This window comes from Sturnus vulgaris, chromosome 14, assembly GCF_052056855.1.
Source record: "Sturnus vulgaris isolate bStuVul1 chromosome 14, bStuVul1.hap1, whole genome shotgun sequence".
NCBI classification, from domain to species: domain Eukaryota; kingdom Metazoa; phylum Chordata; class Aves; order Passeriformes; family Sturnidae; genus Sturnus; species Sturnus vulgaris.
In genome coordinates, this window is record NC_142256.1 from 1230479 (window position 1) to 1249639 (window position 19161).

At 46.5% G+C, this 19161-nt stretch overlaps 2 protein-coding genes across 4 annotated transcripts; one reads left to right on the top strand and one right to left on the bottom strand.

Annotated features, from left to right (window-relative positions):
• Positions 1–1664: 1664 nt before the first annotated feature.
• DNAAF6 (dynein axonemal assembly factor 6) lies at positions 1665–11009 on the bottom strand. 3 transcript variants are annotated; one of them, XM_088172937.1, is made up of 7 exons: positions 10932–11009; positions 9753–9864; positions 7865–7928; positions 6677–6782; positions 4808–4904; positions 3943–4028; positions 1665–2456 (listed from the first exon to the last, which is right to left on the bottom strand). In XM_088172937.1, exons 2-7 carry the CDS (start codon positions 9849–9851, stop codon positions 2321–2323), a joined length of 588 nt encoding a protein of 195 aa, XP_088029063.1. In that variant the 5' UTR covers positions 9852–9864; positions 10932–11009; the 3' UTR covers positions 1665–2320. The 3 variants fall into 3 exon arrangements, with proteins under 3 accessions (XP_088029063.1, XP_088029062.1, XP_014732563.1); XM_088172936.1 differs by lacking the exon at positions 10932–11009 and adding an exon at positions 10839–10913; XM_014877077.2 differs by lacking the exon at positions 10932–11009 and having other exon boundaries at positions 9753–10095.
• An 80-nt stretch (positions 11010–11089) lies between these two features.
• Positions 11090–17882, top strand: LOC106853757 (nuclear pore glycoprotein p62-like). The gene is made up of 12 exons (XM_088173328.1): positions 11090–11459; positions 12283–12668; positions 12901–13011; positions 13470–13607; positions 13801–13905; positions 14359–14467; positions 14623–14767; positions 15138–15187; positions 15310–15444; positions 15829–15940; positions 16420–16486; positions 17674–17882. Exons 1-12 carry the CDS (start codon positions 11164–11166, stop codon positions 17763–17765), a joined length of 1746 nt encoding a protein of 581 aa, XP_088029454.1. The 5' UTR covers positions 11090–11163; the 3' UTR covers positions 17766–17882.
• The last annotated feature ends 1279 nt before the right edge of the window (positions 17883–19161 follow it).

The window sequence follows — 19161 nt, forward strand, 5'->3', positions numbered from 1 at the left end:
GGTGATGATGGTGCTTTCAGGCAGTGGATCCGACCAGCCCAGCAAACCGCCCACCCCCAGAGCAGTGTCCCTACTTTAGTGAAAAGGGCAGTAGAGCTTATCCTGAGTAGAACACACAAAGTCTGGTTGCTTATGAGTTTGTCCCCTGTGTTCCTCTGTCCTCATCTGTGATTTCAGCCTCCCTCTGCCAGGATATCACTCTTTTCCTACCCAGTGTCACCAGCCTGCCAGCTCCCCCTCATGGATGTCCTACAGGAGCCTGGAGGTGGATGCACAGGGTGAGTGGCCAGCAGGTACAAGAAATCACATTACAACCTCCCCCTTAAGCACTACAAATTTGTATTTCCCTTTTCTATTCAGCAGCTGGCTTTCTTACAGAACGTACTTACCTCAGATTTTTGTCTCCTGAATGCTGATAAAGTGCCCTCAGGTTAAAAAATATTTGGAGATAAATTACAATATGGATACCAGTTTGGCATATGCTCATTTCCATAAGAAACTAAAACATGGGAGAGAGGCACAGTGAGCCAGACTTATCACTGTTTTCAGTATCAAACACTGACATTAACAGAACTTGATGATTTAAGGCTTAGTAAATGACTAGTGCCAACTGTAAAAACAGTATAACCTTGTGGATAGAGCACTGGAGTATGGCTCAGAAGAGTTGTACCCTGCCATGAAGCTACTGAATTAATTTGGACAAATGTTATCTTCACATGCATATAAATACTGGTCAATCTTCCACTTTTCCTGTAATGTGTATAAGAAATGCAAAATTAAGCAGCATATTATCTAGGGACCACAAAGACAACCTTTTTCCAAGAAACAGCTTGTTTGGCAAGCACAGGAGGGGAAAAACTGAGTCAGGAGGAATGATGTCAGCCTTTTCTCATACATTTACATTGTCCTGCTCAACCACAGCTTTGGAATAAGAGACATTCAGATCTAATTTATGGAAACTTAAGCAGACCAGTTGGAGTAGCCCCTGAGTGTTATCAGCATATTTCATAGCTTGTGATGAATCATAACTGAAGTATCTGCTTTCCAGTGCATTAAGGCTAAAGCAGAAGTTGATTAGGATTATTCTGACCCAAGCAATGGTTCACTTTTCAGGGAAGTGGTTGAAATGCCCAGACATCAGCCTAATTTATCCTGGAGTTATAACAGTTTATTAAAAACATACTGTGACTACACCTTTAAACTCACTGTCAGTGTCTGTAATCCATCATGGAGTCTCCATCTTCTCATTACAGCTTGCCACAAATTTAGCTGCATGGGTACTGTCTGCAGCCTAGCTGGTCAATTATTTCCCTCTAGTTACACCCCAGAAGAATGCAGAACTCAAGCCATTTTGCTCTGAAAGTACTCACAGGCTTTTGGTTAAATGTACCATAAACATGCCAGGGCCTGCTTGTCCTCTCCACTTTGATCACTGAGGAAGTACCTTTGCTTCCTGCAGGACTAACAATGTTAAATGAATATATTTGCCCAGTAGCTACTGAGAAAACACCTTGGTTACCCATCTCTGTATCTTCAGATTGGACCTGAAGGCCAAAGAACAGATTTTGCAGTCCTTTGAGAGAAGCTTTGTTATGCAAAATTCCTCTTATCTCGACTTTTACGAAGTCTCTCAGAGCATAATATAGAGAAGGCAGACTCAGAGATAACTGGAACTGTTCCTTAGAACATATTACTTTATTAATCAAGAAAGATCAGAAAAATAGGTGGAGGGACAGCAGATGAATAGACAACACTGAGCCATAAATGGTCAAAAAAGTGTTCAAAAGAGCTGAGACATTCAGCAATCCAACTACAGCTGATTAACTTGTTCTGCCAGTGTAAAGGAGCCTCAGATGTGGATACGGATCCATGAAGAATTTTGATCTTCTCACCAAGAAATAGGCAAGAGAATATTCTGAACTGGCCCTAGTCCCAGCACTGGAGACCAAGCAAGGACAGTAGCACTTGCAAGTCTTGAAATGGTACCAAAGCACCAGACTCATTGTCCAGAGCCTCACCGTGCTACTTCTCAGCCATGACCACACAAAAGGCTTTCTCTGGCTCACAGAACTGAAATCTCCCACTTTCTGGTTCACAGGGTCTGGATCAGACTGAAGGAAGCAGAAAGTTAACCAGAGCAGTGTAAGAGCCAGACAGCATCAGCTGTTAGAACCTGTGGGTGCTGTGTTCCTCCTGACTCATTTCTCCAGAGACATTCCCCTGGACTGTTCAGGGGAAACAATCTACTATTTCACAAAAGTTTGGGTTTCCAAAAGACTTCAAACTAGAACATTTACTTTTGCAAACTTTCTCTATCTCTCTATCCATCAGAAAAGTTTATGAAATCAAACTTCCTTGATACTCTCAAGGTGACTTCCAAGATCTCCTCTTCAGAGAGAAAACGAGCTCTGCCCTCCTTGCTGTTCACAGGGTAGGGGAGGTGCAGCAGCAGCTTTCTGTAAAAGAGGACACAGTGAATGTCAATGTCTCAGATCAGGTGAGCAGTTGAGATGTCATTGCAAGTTACTCCTGCAATTCCTCAGTATGCCAGGGAATGTTATTCCAATAGCTATCCTTATTGGGATGGGTTGTGGAGTTCCTGCAATATCTTATGCACAGTAAGACTGGCCCTGAAATATTTCCATCATTTAAAAACAGCTTGGCTTAGAAGCAGCCCCAGGACCATAGAGTTGGAAGCAGTTGCTTTGAGTCCTCCTACCCATCCATGGGAGAACAAAGTTTTTCAGTATGTAGAACTTGACATCTTGATTGTTTCTTACTGAGAAGACTTGCACTTATATTTGTGAAAGCAGCACTGGTTCAGGCTGTACCCAGGCAACCATCAGATTTATGGTGAACTTTTTATTTGCTAGGCTTGTGACTAGAGACAGCTGGGTGCTGAGAAGATAATGGCAGATCTGAGTCACCAAAAATACAGAATTGCAAAAGGGAAAGGATGCAGAAGTTTTCCTACATCTGCAGCATTGCATTAAGTTACTTCTTTTACTGCCCATAGGTTCAGCAAGTCTTTAGCTGACCAATTATTCCTCCCAATTTTCCGGTTTCAAAACTAACATTTCCGAACCTTCTTCCACTCCTGTTGCATTCTTGGGTTAAAACCAAGCACAGGGTAACTGACTGCCTGGTTTTGGCAGAGAAAAGAGGCTTTTCTCTAGTTAGTCTACTGGGGACTTATTTAGGCCTTAATCCATGGCCTGCACCTCAAATTTATCTGCGGAAAGCTATTCATATACAGATCTTCCCACATCCCATTCAGTGCACCAAATCAGCCCAGAGAGGATTAAGGTTTCTCATAAAAGCAGTCTTTGTGAAGAAGGACTTTGAGCAAAACAGACATGGGAATTATCTGGAAATCTCAGGCAGGGGAATAGCACACTGAGAGATGAAGGAAGACTGAGAAATCCAAGAGTGTATCAGTCAATTTATTATCTTTGTGAGCTTGAAATAGCCCTATCAAAAAAATAAAAGGAAATATCTTTAGGAAGCCTTGTAACATTTCCATCTCTGCATCTGTTTTTGGATATGTCCATAATTAGACTTTCAGCTACTGAAAATTTATCTGAACTTTTAAAACCATCTTTGGTCATAGATATTTGTACAAATTAGTGCTCAGAAACACTAGACTAAGTCTTTCAAGACCTTGGGCAGCTTTGCCAGATGTTTTGAGCCCTTGAAGCCTTGTTGTTTAAGGAGCCAAAATCTGTCCTAAAGCTTTTTACAGGACAGTATCACAGATTCAAAACCAGCAGATTGTATACCTATGGATAGAGTATGGGTGGTTTTTTCTGTATTTATTTCTCATGAGCAATTAATAGCACAATCTTTAGCTTTGTTTTCCACACAGACTGAAGTTAAAAGCTTGGCTAGACCCCATTTCAAACAGGATATTAACTGTACTGCTATCAATTGTGCTACACTTACTTTTTGGGAGTTCGAAGGTCAAGAACCTTGTCCTGGATGTCTAACGTGATGTCTGAGTACTTTGTCTCTGGCAGCTTGATTTTAATCTGAAATGATGGGCAGAGGTAAAGCTGTGATTACATATGTTGCCCTAAAAGCCATAAAAGAGCTTATTTTCATGAATATTTCAATGCTAGTATGAAAGAGCAACGTTTTGAGTAGGTAATTTGTATCAGAGAAAATACAACAGTGATAATGACTGCTTTCAATAGCTTAGTGATATGTATTGATATCTTATTCTCTTCCAGATCCTGAGCTGCTAATGTGCTTGACAGGTGTTTGACATCCAGCAAAAGCCTCAGGCTTTGTGCATTGCAGGGACAGTTTGCTTCTGCTAGAAAGATAACACAGCAGTTCTACCTGTCCTGGAGCTCAGAAACCAAGAAGGCCTTTGATTATATAATGACAAGGCAGGATCTGATAGCTGGAACTTTAAAGGCTGTCAGCATTGTAGCATTCTGCTAGCCCACACACCTTGTAAAAAATGCAGGAAGATGAAAAAAATCTCCTTCCCAGCCCCTCTCCTCTCTAAATATGAAACTTCATTTTAGAGCTACATTTTATTCCCTTTAAGTTTATATGGGACATATGCTTTTGCAAAGATTCCCTTAAGCACACTTGGTGCTTGAGGAGATACACAAGTTCCTCAGGCTAGCAAATGTAAATGTCATCTACAAATGCTTGGAGAACCACGAGAAAATGCTACAGGAGGTCAAAGGCAGCAGTAGAGCTTGGTGTTTACATTATGTCCCTCAGAAAAATGGGGAGATGGAAAAGGGAAGGAGCACAGAGAAGGGGTCAGAGCTCAAGGCTCAGCTCAGCTCACCACTATATCTTCACAGCAGGCAGTGGAGGGATCTTTCCCTGTCATCCCAAAGAAGACATCCTCTGTTCCCACGTGCTGCTTGAATGAAATCTCATACCTGCCAAAGAGAAGTCATTGCCCAATAACACTGGAGCAGGGGCAGGAGACCAAAGGAGACTCTGGTTCTCAGAGGACTGTAAATCCTCCTCACGCTGTCTCTCCTCCTTTGCAGTCTCCCTTCAAGGCTCCAATCCATCTGCACTGGGTTTCTGTTCAGAGCCATGACCGAGATAGCTGGAACACAGATCACTGACTCCACTTTCCAAAGCACTCACCAGGCTGCCTCTGCTTCCCTAACCAGCCTTTGCAGGATCAGGAAATGCTTCCTAAGTGGATACGATGCTTATCAACCAGTCAAACACCACAAACTCTTGGGGAATGGATTGGAAAAGGGGGATGTCACAATTACATGTGTTCTATTCCATCCTTTAGCATATTCTTGCAACCTAAGCATAACACTCTAAAGACAGATTGTAGTTGTTTTGCATTCAGCCAACATTTATTTTCTTCTCCTTCACATCTACAAAATGTAGAATCACGTATTCCCTTGCTCTTGGTAATTAATGAATGAGGAAAGGAAAACTGAATTTGTATTTGTAACATATGCTAGTCCTACTAAGTTCAGCAAAATTACTGGAGTGGATCACTTGTCTAAGCTGTTAGAAAATCTTTCACATCTCCAGTGTGCATCTGCATATGTAATAATTCCTAAGTCAATGACAAATGTGTCTAATAGCTCTGGATGCACCTCTGTAGCCATCTGTTTTCCTTTTAGGAAATTTTCTTCGCTTCATTTGATGAACTATTAAAAAGACTTATACTGTCTCTTCATCTGTGCAACACAGGTCACAAATGCTTGAGGCTGGAAAAGCACTGCAGAGGGGAAGGGTCAGAAAAAAGCTTCTTTGTGCCCACAATACAAAGAGAGAGTGTTCTGCCTGACAGGTGACCATTTCAAGGACAACTGTGAGTGAGGGTGAATTCCAAATCATTTTCAGAAAGGCTGAGTCCCTGTTCAGGTGGGTCTCAGGTCCTGTGTTTAACTGGAAAATTGGACACCTCATGTCCTGACTTACATGCAGGAAAAAGTGAAGATTCTGGTGTACAATGTGCAGCTTCATGGGCTACAGTCCATATGCTCCAGCATTTAGCACTTCATGACACGGCATTGAAAAGATGATTAAAAATGCAAAAGCTGCTTTATGGACTGACCCTCTTGGCTTTCTGACCTCTACAAACTACAACTTACGTGCCAGATTTCAAGAATATTTTTGCTACTGTTTTTCTATTGGCAAGGGAAAAAGCTCTGATTTTAAGTTGTGCTTTGACAGACTAAGATTGAATGACAGCATTTAAGAGCTCAAAATTGCCTGCACACAGCTTTTCTTCCTGCAGTACTATTTGTCTCTAAAGAGCTTAAATCTTTGAAATGCAAATATACATTGGAGTACTTTATGAATTTATGAGTATGGAAAAATGGATGCATCTCAGTTGCAGTAGGAAAAAGCAGGTATTTCACCAAATAGCATATTTTAAAGTTAATAAATCGTTTTTCTGACCTACTTCCACTCCTAATCCCACTTTATACAAGTAACTGACACTGCACATAAACTTATGATGGGAAAAACCAATACAAAGTTTGTGTTCTGAGATCAGAAGATTTCAAGAGAGGGGTTAAAACCATTCCTCACATGCTGCTTTAGATGCAACACTGATATCTTTCCTTTCTTCTTGCATGACACAAGCTTTTCAGCTGGCTGTACGTGCTGTTTAACTCTCATCTCCATTAATCCTATGTAAAGCCCACACAGGCAGTTTCAGCTCTCTTACTCTGGCTTTTCTCTAGCCTCCCAGGTATCATCAAATTCAGATCCTTCTGGGACCTCCTCTGTATTCCAAATCGTTTTCTTGTTTTCAGATTTCACTTGAAAAGCACCTGTAAGTGAGGAGAAAAATCACACTGACACATGTTGAAATGTTTTTGTTCCTTAAGGCTTGCTAAAAGCTTAGAATATTTTTCAAGAATGAAAAAAAAAAGGAAAAAAAAAAAAGAAAAGCCATTTCTAAAGCCTAGAAAAGGATTTCTAGGCTTTAGAAAAATCTTTGCATTAAAAGCATTCTAGGTAATGATTACAGTCTTCTTCATCTCGCTATCTTATGAATGAGGATTTGCAGAGGGAGGATGTTTTTCTTTCACTTAAATCTCCTTTACCCAACCTCTATTTCCTGGAAATCCTCCTTTCTGGCATATAATATCTAGTACTTCAAATAGGTAAAGCGTTGAAGGATGAAATACTAATCTTCCACAAGCCCCCTGACATGAGATTTTCAGTGAGCAGAGTCATTCAGAAGAGGACCACCTCCTCACAAAGAAATTCAGTTCTTCCCATTAATTACTGGGCACAGTCCAGACAAGGTGCTTAAGATCCATGAAAGTTTATGGGCAGAATAGTATGATTTACATCTGTCCTGCATGGAAAAATATTATTTTAGTAAAGTGGTAATTGTGAAACTTGATGTTTTGTAGAGTCGAATCTCTGGTTATTGTTGGAATCCCAAGCAAAAATAATCTGTTGTATTTGTCACAGTTCCTTTCCTGCAAAATTCACCCTGGCCCTTGTTGGCCTTTCTTAGGGCTCTTAACTAAACTGCTCAAAAAAACTTAAAGTTACCTTTGCCAAGTCTTTACCAAAACTGTCTTCCTGTCTTCCCTGAGTACTTATATGGAGCTTTTGCTGCTCAGTTATGATCCCTGCAGCCCCTGACCAGGCTGTGCTCTGAACTGTTATCATCTCCACTGGAGGCTGCCCTGGCATTACCCTTTCTGCTTCTCTTTGCATGTTTTAGAGTTAAGCTTTCAGGAGAGGAATAATTTTACAGTGTAATTGTAAGAAATGTCATGCTATGTCCATCTCAAACGTCAGTGACCACTCTTTTATTGCAGTGGTGTCTTCCTACAGCTGTTACAGTCTGCTGACATGAGACTGAATGCCAAAACACACAAATACTCCTCCTTACTGGTGGTCTCTTTCTTTACTGGTCCAACACTCCCAGGAGTCATGGCACCAACAGAACAGCTTAGCTGCAAAGAAAGGCAAGAGGATCTCAAATCAATTTTTATAGAGCCAAGCTCGGTTACGACCATAAATGTCAGTAAATACAACACATTATCTAAGGTCAAGCAAATCCCTGATAGAATTGAGAAAACATTATCCCACAGTTTCCTGACTGAAGCACTGAACATTCTCTTTTCTTCATTCTCACACAGCAGAAAGTGACCTTGCACACTGGGTTTAAGCAGAAAGCCCAGAATACAGACAGATGTGCTTCATGAGTTTTGGTTTCCATGGCATTTTGGCAAAATTTCCATGCTTTGCCTGCCATGAAAATATTACAGGAAACTAAGGGTGCCACATGAAAGCCCCATCACAGCATTTGGATTCCTTTTTACAGCAGAGATCATGAGGCAACAACATTTTCCTCTAATTATGAATCAATTTAGTGCTAATGGGCCAATGTGAGGCATTTCTCTATGTATGAAGATTCCTTGGTTCAATAAAAGTGCCTCATATGCACAGAGCATTAAATTAAATCAAAATAAAAGTTTCAATTTACCCAGATTGACTCAGACTTAATTGACATCCCTCGTGGCAATTTTCCATTTCTGTCTCTGAAGTGTCATTTATTTTATTAATAAGATGTAAACAAATTATTTTTAAAATCAGGATGTTTACTGCAGAGATGTACAGCAATAATGCAGAGTTTAAAAGGCAGGCATTAAACAGCTGGAGGATAGTTAGGAGTTAGATAGATAGGATTGTGAAGGACCACATCTGTAACCCACTGAAAGAGAACTTCAAGGGATATGCACCTCTTTTATCCCAAATATTACTTGCATTGCCACTACTGGGGCTGGTCAGCTCTTTGTTGAGGAGTGATTTGGAGGAACACTCAGGCATTTGCCTTTTTTGTTATCTGTTTTTTTGTGTGTGTTGTTTTTTTCTTCTTTTTTTTTTTTTTTTTTTTTGTTTTGTTTTGTTTTGTTTTGTTTTTGGTGTGTGTTTTTTTTTGTTTTGTTTTGTTTTATTGTTGTTGGTTTTTTTTTCCTTATCCATGTCATAATATGATCTGTTCAAAGTCCTGAGAGACTTGGCAAAGTTCTGAGCCTTCACAGAGGCCTTCTATATTGTTGGCACCTGTGGGGCTCCTGGGACTATTTCTTCCCAGAACACAGGCAGGCCTAGATAAAAGCAGGTGTTGCATGTTGCAGAAAAAACACATGTTCTCCATACTCTGTGATTTTCATCTGCTCCTGAGAGAAACTGATATAGAAGAATACATTTGGATATTTCTCTTGTTATTCATTCAGATTATGCACCTTAGAATGATTGATCACCTTTCTCTATTTTTTGAACACCAAAATACTTCAGTGATCAATTATCTCTACAGTTTTTCAATGCCTGACATGTACAATTAACACACTCAGTTGTCTCTGGATGTTTTGGTCCTTACTCCAAAGTTAAGCAGCAAATTTTTCCCCTCATATCTGGTTGTAACTGCCTTCATCTCCAGCAGAGCTCAGGGAAAAGCAGGGGGAGGTCTGAAGCATCTAAAGCTCTTTCAACTCCCTATTCTTATTTCCTTCAGGCTGAAAAACTAAACCTCCCTCATATATTGTGCTCACAGTGTCTCCTTGTTTTCCTGGGGCATCTTGCTCATTCTCTCCCTCAAGAGCTTGTTACTCTGAAAGTATTCTCGAACCATTTCAGACAGTCCAAAACCTTCTAAGGTTTTCATTCTGTTTTTTACTCACTCTGGAGAAAAAGAGATTTGCTTCTCCTTGATTAACAAGATAAGGCTATGGTACAATCTGTAAAAGAAGCTGAAACTCTCAAGAAAGGCTCACCACATCATCATAATCATCATCATCCTCTTCTGGAGCATCACGCAGCAGTTTGGCAAGGCTCTGCAGAGAAGAGCCTGAGAACACGCTGTCCATGTCCATACCCACTCCTCACCTATGCATAAAAAACAAGTGACAGATGAAGCAGGAACCAAATGTGCTTGGAACAGTCTGCAAAGCACAATTTTCCTGCTGTGTGTTTGGGAAGGAAAAGTTTAGCCAAGTTCCTGTATGTGTGATGACAAAATATGTAAAATGAAACATAAAATCAAAGAATATGCTGAGTTGGACGGGACCCATCAGGATCGGAAAGCGCAGCTCCTGGCCGTGTGCAGGACAGCTCGAGTCTCACCATGTGCCTGGGAACGTTGTCCAAATGTTCTTTACACTCTGTCAGGCTGTGACCACTTCCCTGGAGATCCTGTTCCAGTGCCCGACCACCCTCTCGGGGAAGAGCCATTGCAGATATCCAACCTAAACGTCCCCTGAGAGAGCTCGGGCTGCTCCCTCGGGTCCTGCCATCCCGAGGGAATAACATCCAATCTTTTCCCTCTGTGCCCAGACTGCGGACCTTCTGCTCGGCTGCCTTTTGTTGAAAGGACAGCTCGAGCCTTACAAGCGCCTCGGGCAGAGCCGTGTCACGGTAACCTGGCAGAACTCTTCCAAGGTTCCCTGCCCACCCGCCAGCCTTCAGACCGGGCCAGCTCCAGACGCAGGTGAGGGCGAAGGGAACCGCAGTGACAAATCCTCGTCACCGCGTCCCCGCTGTCGGGCTGCTCCAACGCCGCAACCCGGCCCGGTATACCTTATCCCGCACCCCCGGCCCGGTGTCCCCTGTCCGGCACCCCCGGCCCGGTGTCTCCTGTCCCGCACCCCCGGACCGGTGTCCCCTGTCCCGCAGCCCCGGACCGGTGCCTCTTGTCCCGCAAGCCGGCCCGGTGTTCCGGTCTCGCACCGCTGTCCCGCACCTCGGCCCGTATCCCCTGTCCCGCTCCCCAGGACCGGTGTCCACGGTTCCGCATTCCTGTCCCGCACCCCTAGGCGGTGTCTCCTGTCCCGCAACCCGGCCCGGTGTCGGCCGTCCCGTACCCTGGTCCCACACTCCTGTCCCAAACCCGGGCCCGGTGTCCCCTATCCCGAACCCCTGTCCCGAACCCCGGCCCGGTGCCCCCGGTCCCGCACCCCGGCCCCGCAGCCGCGTCCTCCGTCCCCACAGCAACGCGAACACGCCCCGCCCCTCACGCCCCAGAGCCAATCGAAGCCGCGGAGCCGCGAGTGGCGGCCACGCTGACCAATGGGTGCCGAGGGCGGGAAGGCGCGCGGCGAGGCGGGGCGCGGTGACGCCATCGCGCCGCGCGCGGTCGCCGAGCCGCCGCCGCGCCTGCCGGAGCTCGGCCCGCGCCGCCGCCGCGCCATGAACCAGTTCAGCTTCGGGGCGGCCGCGCCCGGCGGCGCCTTCAACCTGGGCGCGCCCCGAGCCGCCGCCGCCACCACCGCGGCCACCAGCAGCTTCTCCTTCTCCGCGCCCGCGCCCGCCGCCGCCTCCAGCGGCTTCAGCTTCGGCAGCGCGGCGCCGGCGGCGGGCGGCAGCCAGCCCGCCGGGCTCTTCTCCTTCAGCAAGCCGGGCACGGCCGCACAGCCCTCCGGCTTCAGCTTCGGCTCGGCCAGCGCGGCCCCCGCGGCCCCGGCGGCCGCCGCCTTCCCGCTGGGGTGAGACCCGGGGCCGGCCGGGGGCGCGGGCAGCGGGAGAGAGCGAGGAGGGAGCGGGGGAGGCTCCTCTGGGTGCTGGGCGAGGGCTCGGGGGGATTCTGCAGCGAGCGAGCCTCCCTCTTGTCCTGGGGCTTCCCAGCGCCCTGCAGTGATCGCCTCGTTGGGCAAGTGCTCAGCGAGCCCTGGCACCTGTCCCGGCTGATGTTTTCATGGGGGAGCTCTTACACGTGCTGGGAAGGAGATGTTCCACGTTTCCGTCTCGAAATGGGGTGGAGACGCGTGTACAAGGAAATCCTAAAGCTCTGCTACCAGATATAAAACGTCTTGTTTTCTCTGACCCGAATCTGGAGTGCTATGAATGTTTTCTCGGCACTTTGAGAGTGATTTGTCGTTATGGAAAGGCTGCGAGTTCTGGAGTGGTTCTGCAGAACTGCTGCTGTCAAAATTTGCCAGATGGGAGCTGTGGGAAGGGAGCTCAAATGGGGACGAGCAGAAAAAAACCCAGCCTTGTGTAGAGGGAGTGAAAATGGTGAGCTGAGAGAAGGAGCAGCTTGATATATACTGCCATAAAATGTCCTGTGGTGGCCGAGTGGGTGGAGGTAATGAAGGGGGAGTCTGTAGAAAGAGCCCTAATGGGGGATGGCAGGTGACAGCAGCTGGATAGAGTCTGTCGTCAGAATTGGGACACGAGCCTGGCCAGGTGTGCATCTCTTTGAAAGGAGATTTCTGCTGTCAGCAGAAGGAAGGAGTGGTCATTGAGAAAGCCAACAGTGTACTTGAGCGGATGTGTGTCTCAAGCAGGTTGGCTTCTTTTCTTCTCTAGGGCAAACACCCCAAAAGTGAGCTTTGGAGCCAGCACTGCCACTTCAACTCCTGGAATCACGGGAGGCTTTTCTTTTGGTGCCCCTGCCGCAACCAGCACACCCTCGAGTCAGGCAGCAGCCCCGTCTGGCTTTACCTTTGGCTCTGCTGGCACCAGCACCACCAGCACGGCTCCGTCTGGGACGACAGGAGGCTTCACCTTCTCCAGTGGCACCACGACTCAGGCGGGAACAGCCGGCTTCGGCATCGGCACCGCGGCTCCGCAGGCGACGTCCGCAGGGCTGACCTTTGGCACGGCCCCTGCGGCTGCTGCCACCACCAGCACGGCCACCCTGGGAGCTGCCACCCCGGCAGCAGCGCCCTTCAGCCTTGGGGGACAGCCCACAGGTGGGGGCACAGGCTTGGGGGGGCAGCTGGAGGCTGGGAGCCTTTGGCATGGGAATATCAGAGGGTGGAGTGCAGCTCTGCAGCCTCTGGCCTCTGCTGGGGCAGAATGGAGCCAGGGGCTGGAGCCAGGGGTGTTTCTGATATTTCTGTCCAGGGTGTGCAGTGGTGAGGAGCAATTGCTCTTTAGCCTGTAGGAAGAAAGTCCATCTTTTCCTTTTGTTCCTGGTTCCAGGTCTAACCTTTGCGGCACTGCCTTCAACAGCAGCCACCAGTACAACCACGGCCACGCTGACCACGAGTACCAGCCAGGCACCCACCCTGTCCTTTGGAACCAAGCTTGGAGGTAGGAAGCTGTTCTAGAAAACAGTTCATCAAGGCTTTGTGAAATCTGCTGTCCTCCTGGCAATATTTGTGTATTGGAGGTAGACAAATATTTTATACTGGGGTGTGGGAATGGGCCAGAAGCGTTTGTTCCTGTCAGTTTGCTCTGGCAGTGGTGATCTATGACAGCTCCTAGAGCCACTGGACAGCGTGTCCTGTGTTTCTGATTGTGTCTCACATGATAGATTCTGTTCTGTGCTTGTTTGGGGAGCACAGTGGAAGGGAGGCACAATCTTAAAGGGCACATTGTGAAAGAGAGGGAGTGGAGGGAGAATAAGAGGAGAAGGAGGTTAAAAGGCTGACATCCCAAGACCCAGGTGTGGCTGGGCAGTTTGTGTCACCCTCCCACCAGGGTTGTTGTGCAGTGGGTGGGAGCTCAGCGTGCTCTGCTTGTACACATGGAGCTGTTTGTCTCTGCAGTCGCATCCACAGCTGCCACCACAGCCTCCACCACCAGCACCACCTCAGTGCTGGGCTCCACGGGGCCCTCTTTGTTTGCGTCTGTGGCCACTTCTTCAGCCTCCACCTCCACCACCACCACCACCACGGGCCTCTCACGTGAGTCTCTCAGGTCTCAAACCTCTCAGGCAGGTTTGCCCTTGGGGCAGTAAAGGAGCAGCCTGGCTGCTGCTGCTCCCTGTGGGTGCTGGAGCTGCTGCTCCTGCAGTGGGTGCAGGCTGGGCTCGGCTTCTCCAAGGGGCCCTGCATGTCATGGCTTAGGCAACCGGATAATGGTGTCTTCTCTTTACAGTTGGTGCCACTTCCACTGGTTCCACCGGGACAGCCCCTCTGGGGACACTTGGCTTTGGATTGAAAGTTCCTGGAACAACAGCTGCCACAACAAGCACAGCCACTGGTAGGAGTGAGATGCTGCAAGTCACTGAAGAGAAGGGAGCCTGAATTCAGTGCTCTGTAGAAGTGTAAAGGGCCATGTGAGAGTAGAGGCACAGCAGCTACGATTTGGAAAGCGCTGGAGTAACTGAAAACAGCAGAGTTTGTCTTTCTGTGATCCTTGTCCATCTCTTTGTGAAAACATGGAAGTTCTCTCATCTGCTGTAAAGGTGCAGGGGTGGAACTGGGTGTGCTGGTAGTTATTAGGTCTAATAGTAAAACATGAGGTTGTTGACAAGAGTGTGGACTAGGGATGTTTTCATTCTCTCCATGACAGATGTGGGATTTGCTGTTGCTCCCTTCAGAGGGTTCTGCTGCAGCTCCTAAAGCCATGTGCAGTGCACACTGGACCTGTTCTCTGTTTGTGAGCTACCAGGTGTGTCCTCTTCTGTTGCTTGACTTGAATCTCCTCCTGCAGGGACTACTTCTGCTTCTGGCTTTGCTTTGAATCTGAAGCCATTGACTACAACTGGTGCCATTGGAGCTGTCACCTCCACAGCTGCCATAACCACAACCACCACAACCAGGTGGGTGTTTTGTGACCATTGACCATTTCCTGCCTGGGGCAGGAGCAGCTGCAGTGCTCATGCTGGGATCTGGAGGAGGAAGGGGAAATGAGTGAGTGTTGTGCTGTTTCTCTTTCCTCACCTTGTGTCCTGTGCTGCCCCTCACTCCCTCTCAGTGCCCCCCCAGTGATGACTTATGCCCAGCTGGAGAGTTTGATAAACAAGTGGAGCCTGGAACTGGAAGACCAAGAGAAGCACTTCCTCCATCAAGCTACACAAGTTAATGCCTGGGATCGGATGCTGATAGAGAATGGAGAGAAGGTGAGCTGACCTCCAGTGGAACCTCCTTCTGCCTGCTCAGGTCCTTAAAGGCCTCAGTGATACAAGCCATCGAGTAGGACTTCCCACCTGTAAAAGAAAGAGATGGGAGCTCCACCTGGGTGCTTTTCACAGACTCTCTGTTTGTGAGCTTGGAAATGTGTTCTGTGACTTTGCTTTGTGATACCTTGTTTTCTTAGGGGGGATCATTCCAAGCTGAACCTCCCTTATTCCGTCTCTGGTCTCTAAATCTTTGTCACCACCTCTTGTTTCCAATGCAACTTGCATGGTGCTACTTTCTCCCTCCCTCCTCTCTTCTTTGGAGAGCTATTTCTTGGTTTTCAAGGTGTAATGAAATGTCTTCTGTTTCCAGATTACTTCATTACACAGAGAAGTAGAGAAGGTGAAGGTTGATCAGAAGAGGTAGGAGGCTGTGAACACTTGGAAAGATTTTGTTTCTTTTCTGCCTTTTCCTGCCTGGTTGTGTGACAGCTGTGCAATGTCTGCCCCATGAAAGGGAAGCAGTTGGCCTTTTCTCTTTGCAGACTGGATCAGGAACTGGACTTCATTCTGTCCCAGCAGAAGGAGCTGGAGGACTTGCTGACCCCTCTGGAGGAGTCTGTAAAGGAGCAGAGCGGGACCATCTACCTGCAGCACGCAGATGAGGAACGGGAGAGGACGTGAGGCACAAATCTGCTGGGGATGGGGGATGAGCACTGTGCTGTGCTCACAGCAGTCAGCAGGAGATAGACTGGCATGTGTGACAGGATTGAACAATGAGTGGCTGCTGTCACATATTTAATCCTCTTTTATGCGTGGCAGTTTAAATTTTACTCATAGTCCTCCACACCGTTGCTTGTCTGTCTCCATGTGTAGATCAAGGGAGACAGGGGTTGGCCCTTCATGTGGCTGATTGAGCCTCTCTGGGTGCTGTTCCCAGGTCTCTGTCAGCCTTTGCTCCAGATGTGGAAGCTCATTCTGATTGCCCATAGTTGGTGTGACTGCGAGCAGGTCTTCAAAGTTGTCCTCAAACATTCTGATCTTGGTTCCCGTGTGCTTTGCAGCTACAAACTGGCTGAAAACATCGATGCTCAGCTGAAGCGCATGGCACAAGATCTGAAGGACATCATTGATCACTTGAACACATCAGGAGGCCCAGCAGACACGAGTGACCCGGTAAATGCACGCTTTTATTTTATATTGCCAAAAAGGCAAAGAATATTGAAGTAGTTCTCAAGTCTTCATTTGTCCCCATGTGGATACTGTATTCATACTTTTTCTTTATACTATTTTTATATCCTCATAAAACAAAATCTGATTATCCAGCTCTTTCTAATGTCTATTTAATTGATTCTGATGCTCCCTGTGACTTTACTGAGAAGCTTTTTTTTCAAGTAAAAATTTCCCTTCAGTACTGCTGACTAACTTTTCCCACATTCATTTTCAATTTGGCCTCTTCAAGCCTAAGATGATAATTGTTCTGGTGGTTCCTAGGTCTAAATTAAAACAAGCCAAAGCCAGAGACATGCCATCTAAACTGTGCAGTTCTCTTGCTGTTAAGAAGGAAAGTAGCAGTGCAAGGAGAAATTTGCCTTTGACTCCTCTTGGTGTTCATGCAGTCTCACAACTAAATTGCACCTTCTCTCTCTGCTCAGCTTCAGCAGATCTGTAAAATTCTGAATGCACATATGGATTCCCTACAGTGGATTGACCAGAACTCAGGTGAGATTTATCTTGCAGACTTTTGGGAATGTGAACAGAAAGCAGGAGCTTGTGTGTGAGTGTTTGTTCATCTCTGAATTCCTGAAGATGCCTGAGCAATCTTCCTCCTCACCTTCAGTGGCACTGTCCCTTCTGGGCTTGAATTCTCCTGCTGTGCCTGATTAGAGGTTTCTGTTGAGCACTTACTCCTGGCAACTGCTGTTTTACCAGAAAAGCCCCGCTTGAAATAGATCAGTGCAAAGCAAATAACTTGAAAACCTTATTCTTTGTTCTGTCAAACTAATGTTAAATAGCTCAACTTCTAAATGAGTGTGGGGTTTGCCTGTAGTGCAGGAAAATTGGTGAGGGGAAGTGTGTTTGTTGAATTTTACCATTCTCACTCTGAAAACAGAAAACCCAGTTAAGTAACATGGAGCAGATCTGCAGGTGAGATAACTCTGGAGGAATAATGTGGGAATTTGACAGCCTCAATAGCTTGAGATCCAGTGCAGGGCATGAGGTGCACTCAGGAGTGAACACATGGTAATGGAGTGACTGTTTCTGGTTTGGGATTCACGTTTAACTCCGGCCATACTAAAATAAGACAAAAAAAAGAGGAACTTTTCTCTCGAGGAGTGTCTCCTGGTGAGAGATTATGGAATTCTGTGCCGTTTGGATGTTAACTGGTAGCAGCCACACGGGGGCACGGCAGAATAAAGCAGCTCTCAGCAGCCCCAGAGTGCACTGCCTGGCTACAGGCTACAGTGCTGTGAAATGCTCACACCTGGTGTAACTTCTTGTGTGAAAGCAGGCCTGCTGTTCTCTATGCCCACATAGAATTATTGGCTTAGGTCAGGGTCTAATTAGGGGTTTTCTTTCAGAACACTTATGCTAAGCTCCACATTCCAAACATGCCTTTTTCAGGAAAACTGGTACACCTCCTGTGCCACCTGAATTCTTTACAAAATGTGTGGAAAATAGCTATCTGTTTCCTTTAAATATTCCTAGAAAGGAAACCCATTTTTTCTTCTGCCATTCAATAATGAAGTTGTCTTATTGGCAGTGCTTTGGGTTGAGTTTTCCTCCTGCTTTGTCCACTGTCAAATCTGAGTGACTGTCAACAAGAAAATATTTTTCTTTTTGCAGGCAAAACTGTGCAAGGGTGTGTTCTGGAGTTACTGTGACACTAATGCCTGTTTCTCCCGCAGCTGTTCTGCAGAGAAAGGTGGAAGAGGTGACAAAGGTTTGTGAGAGTCGCCGCAAGGAGCAGGAGCGCAGCTTTCGGATCACCTTTGATTGAAACACTCCCACGGTCAAAGGATGAACATAAAACCTCCACAGAAAACAGAGGTGTGTGGGAGCTGAGGACTGAAACTCTTCTTTTCTTACAATAAAATGTGTTGTTTGTTCAAAGCCAGTCTTTGTGGTGTTGGACTGGATTTCACCTGCTCCCATCAAAAGCTGGATGAAGTTTGTGCAGGAAGTGTGTGCTCTTTGTGCTTTAGCTGTGCCTGCAGACTGGTGAGATAACAGAAATGCTGCTTTGGAGGGCTCTGCATGGTTTTGTATGGTTTTGGAAGGAGACTGCAAGGGTGGCTTCTGTGAGAAGCTGCCAGAAGCTTCCACCCTGTCCAGTAGAGCCAGTCCCTGGTGGCTCCAAAAGACAGACAAGTTGCTGGCCAGGGCTGGGCCAGTTAGATATGGTGGTAATGCCTCTATGAAACAGATTCAAGAAGAAAAAAACCAAATTTGTGGCTCAGTTGTAATTATGGTCAGAGAGGAGGGGAGTGAAAACATGTGAGAGGAACAACTCTGCCGACACCAAGGTCAGTGGAGAAGGAGGGAAGAGGTGTTCCAGGCACTGGTGCTGCAATTCCTCTGCAGCCTGTGGTGAGGACCATAGTGAAGAAGCTGTGCCCCTGCAGCCCATGGGGATGCAGAGATGCACCTGCAGCCCATGGAGGAGCCCCATGCCAGAGAGGAGGCTGTGAGCCAGTGGTGGAGATACCCTGCTCTCAGGCTGCAGCAGCCTGTCCTTGAAGGACTCTGTGGCAGAGTGACCCATACTGCAGCAGTTTGAGAGGGGCTGTTGCTTGAGAGATGGCCTCACATCAGGCAAGTTCACAAATGTCAGGAAAATTAATCCACAAACACCAGAGGTTTATGTCTCAAAAGGAGGCAGAGGAGTCCTTTTACTCTATTTGAATAAAGGGAGAGGCCATGGGGCATTCCCCTGGGATCTCTAAAATTTTTGGAGGATGCAGCCTCCTTTTATCCTATTTTCCCAGCTGCATTTCCTTCTCTCTTTTCCCATTGGCTGAGGTACCTGAGAGGCAGAGACTTCCTGGAACGCCTGATACCTAAGATTCCTCTCTAATGTATAACCTTCCCTTTTAATTTTTAATTCTTATAGAATTAATGGTTTTCCCCATTGGTTCTTTCATCTTTCAATATCCAGTTTCATTTATCAGCAAACCTGCAGCTTGTTTGTAAAGGCAACTATCTTTTTTTTTTTCATTCATCAATCAGTGGCATTCTTCCCATTGTTTCTTTCATCTCTCAGTGCTAGTCTTACCTACCAGCAGACCCACAGCTTGTAAGGACAAATCCGTCATTCCTCTCACAGAGAACTGTCTCCCGTGGGAAGGACCCCACGGTGCAGCAGGGAACGACTCCTCTCCCTGAGCATCGGGAAA

Bases quoted from the DNA above. Each gene is read 5' to 3' on its own strand.
- DNAAF6 (XM_088172937.1), bottom strand. From the start codon at position 9,851: ATGGACATGGACAGCGTGTTCTCAGGCTCTTCTCTGCAGAGCCTTGCC. The intron at 7,929-9,752 runs GTGAGCCTTTCT...CTTTCTTTGCAG, and splicing joins ATGATGATTATGATGATGTG to CTAAGCTGTTCTGTTGGTGC. The intron at 4,029-4,807 runs GTGAGCTGAGCT...CCATCATTTCAG, and splicing joins CCTGCTGTGAAGATATAGTG to ATTAAAATCAAGCTGCCAGA.
- LOC106853757 (XM_088173328.1), top strand. From the start codon at position 11,164: ATGAACCAGTTCAGCTTCGGGGCGGCCGCGCCCGGCGGCGCCTTCAAC. The intron at 14,468-14,622 runs GTGGGTGTTTTG...ACTCCCTCTCAG, and splicing joins ACCACAACCACCACAACCAG to TGCCCCCCCAGTGATGACTT. The intron at 15,445-15,828 runs GTGAGGCACAAA...TGTGCTTTGCAG, and splicing joins GATGAGGAACGGGAGAGGAC to CTACAAACTGGCTGAAAACA.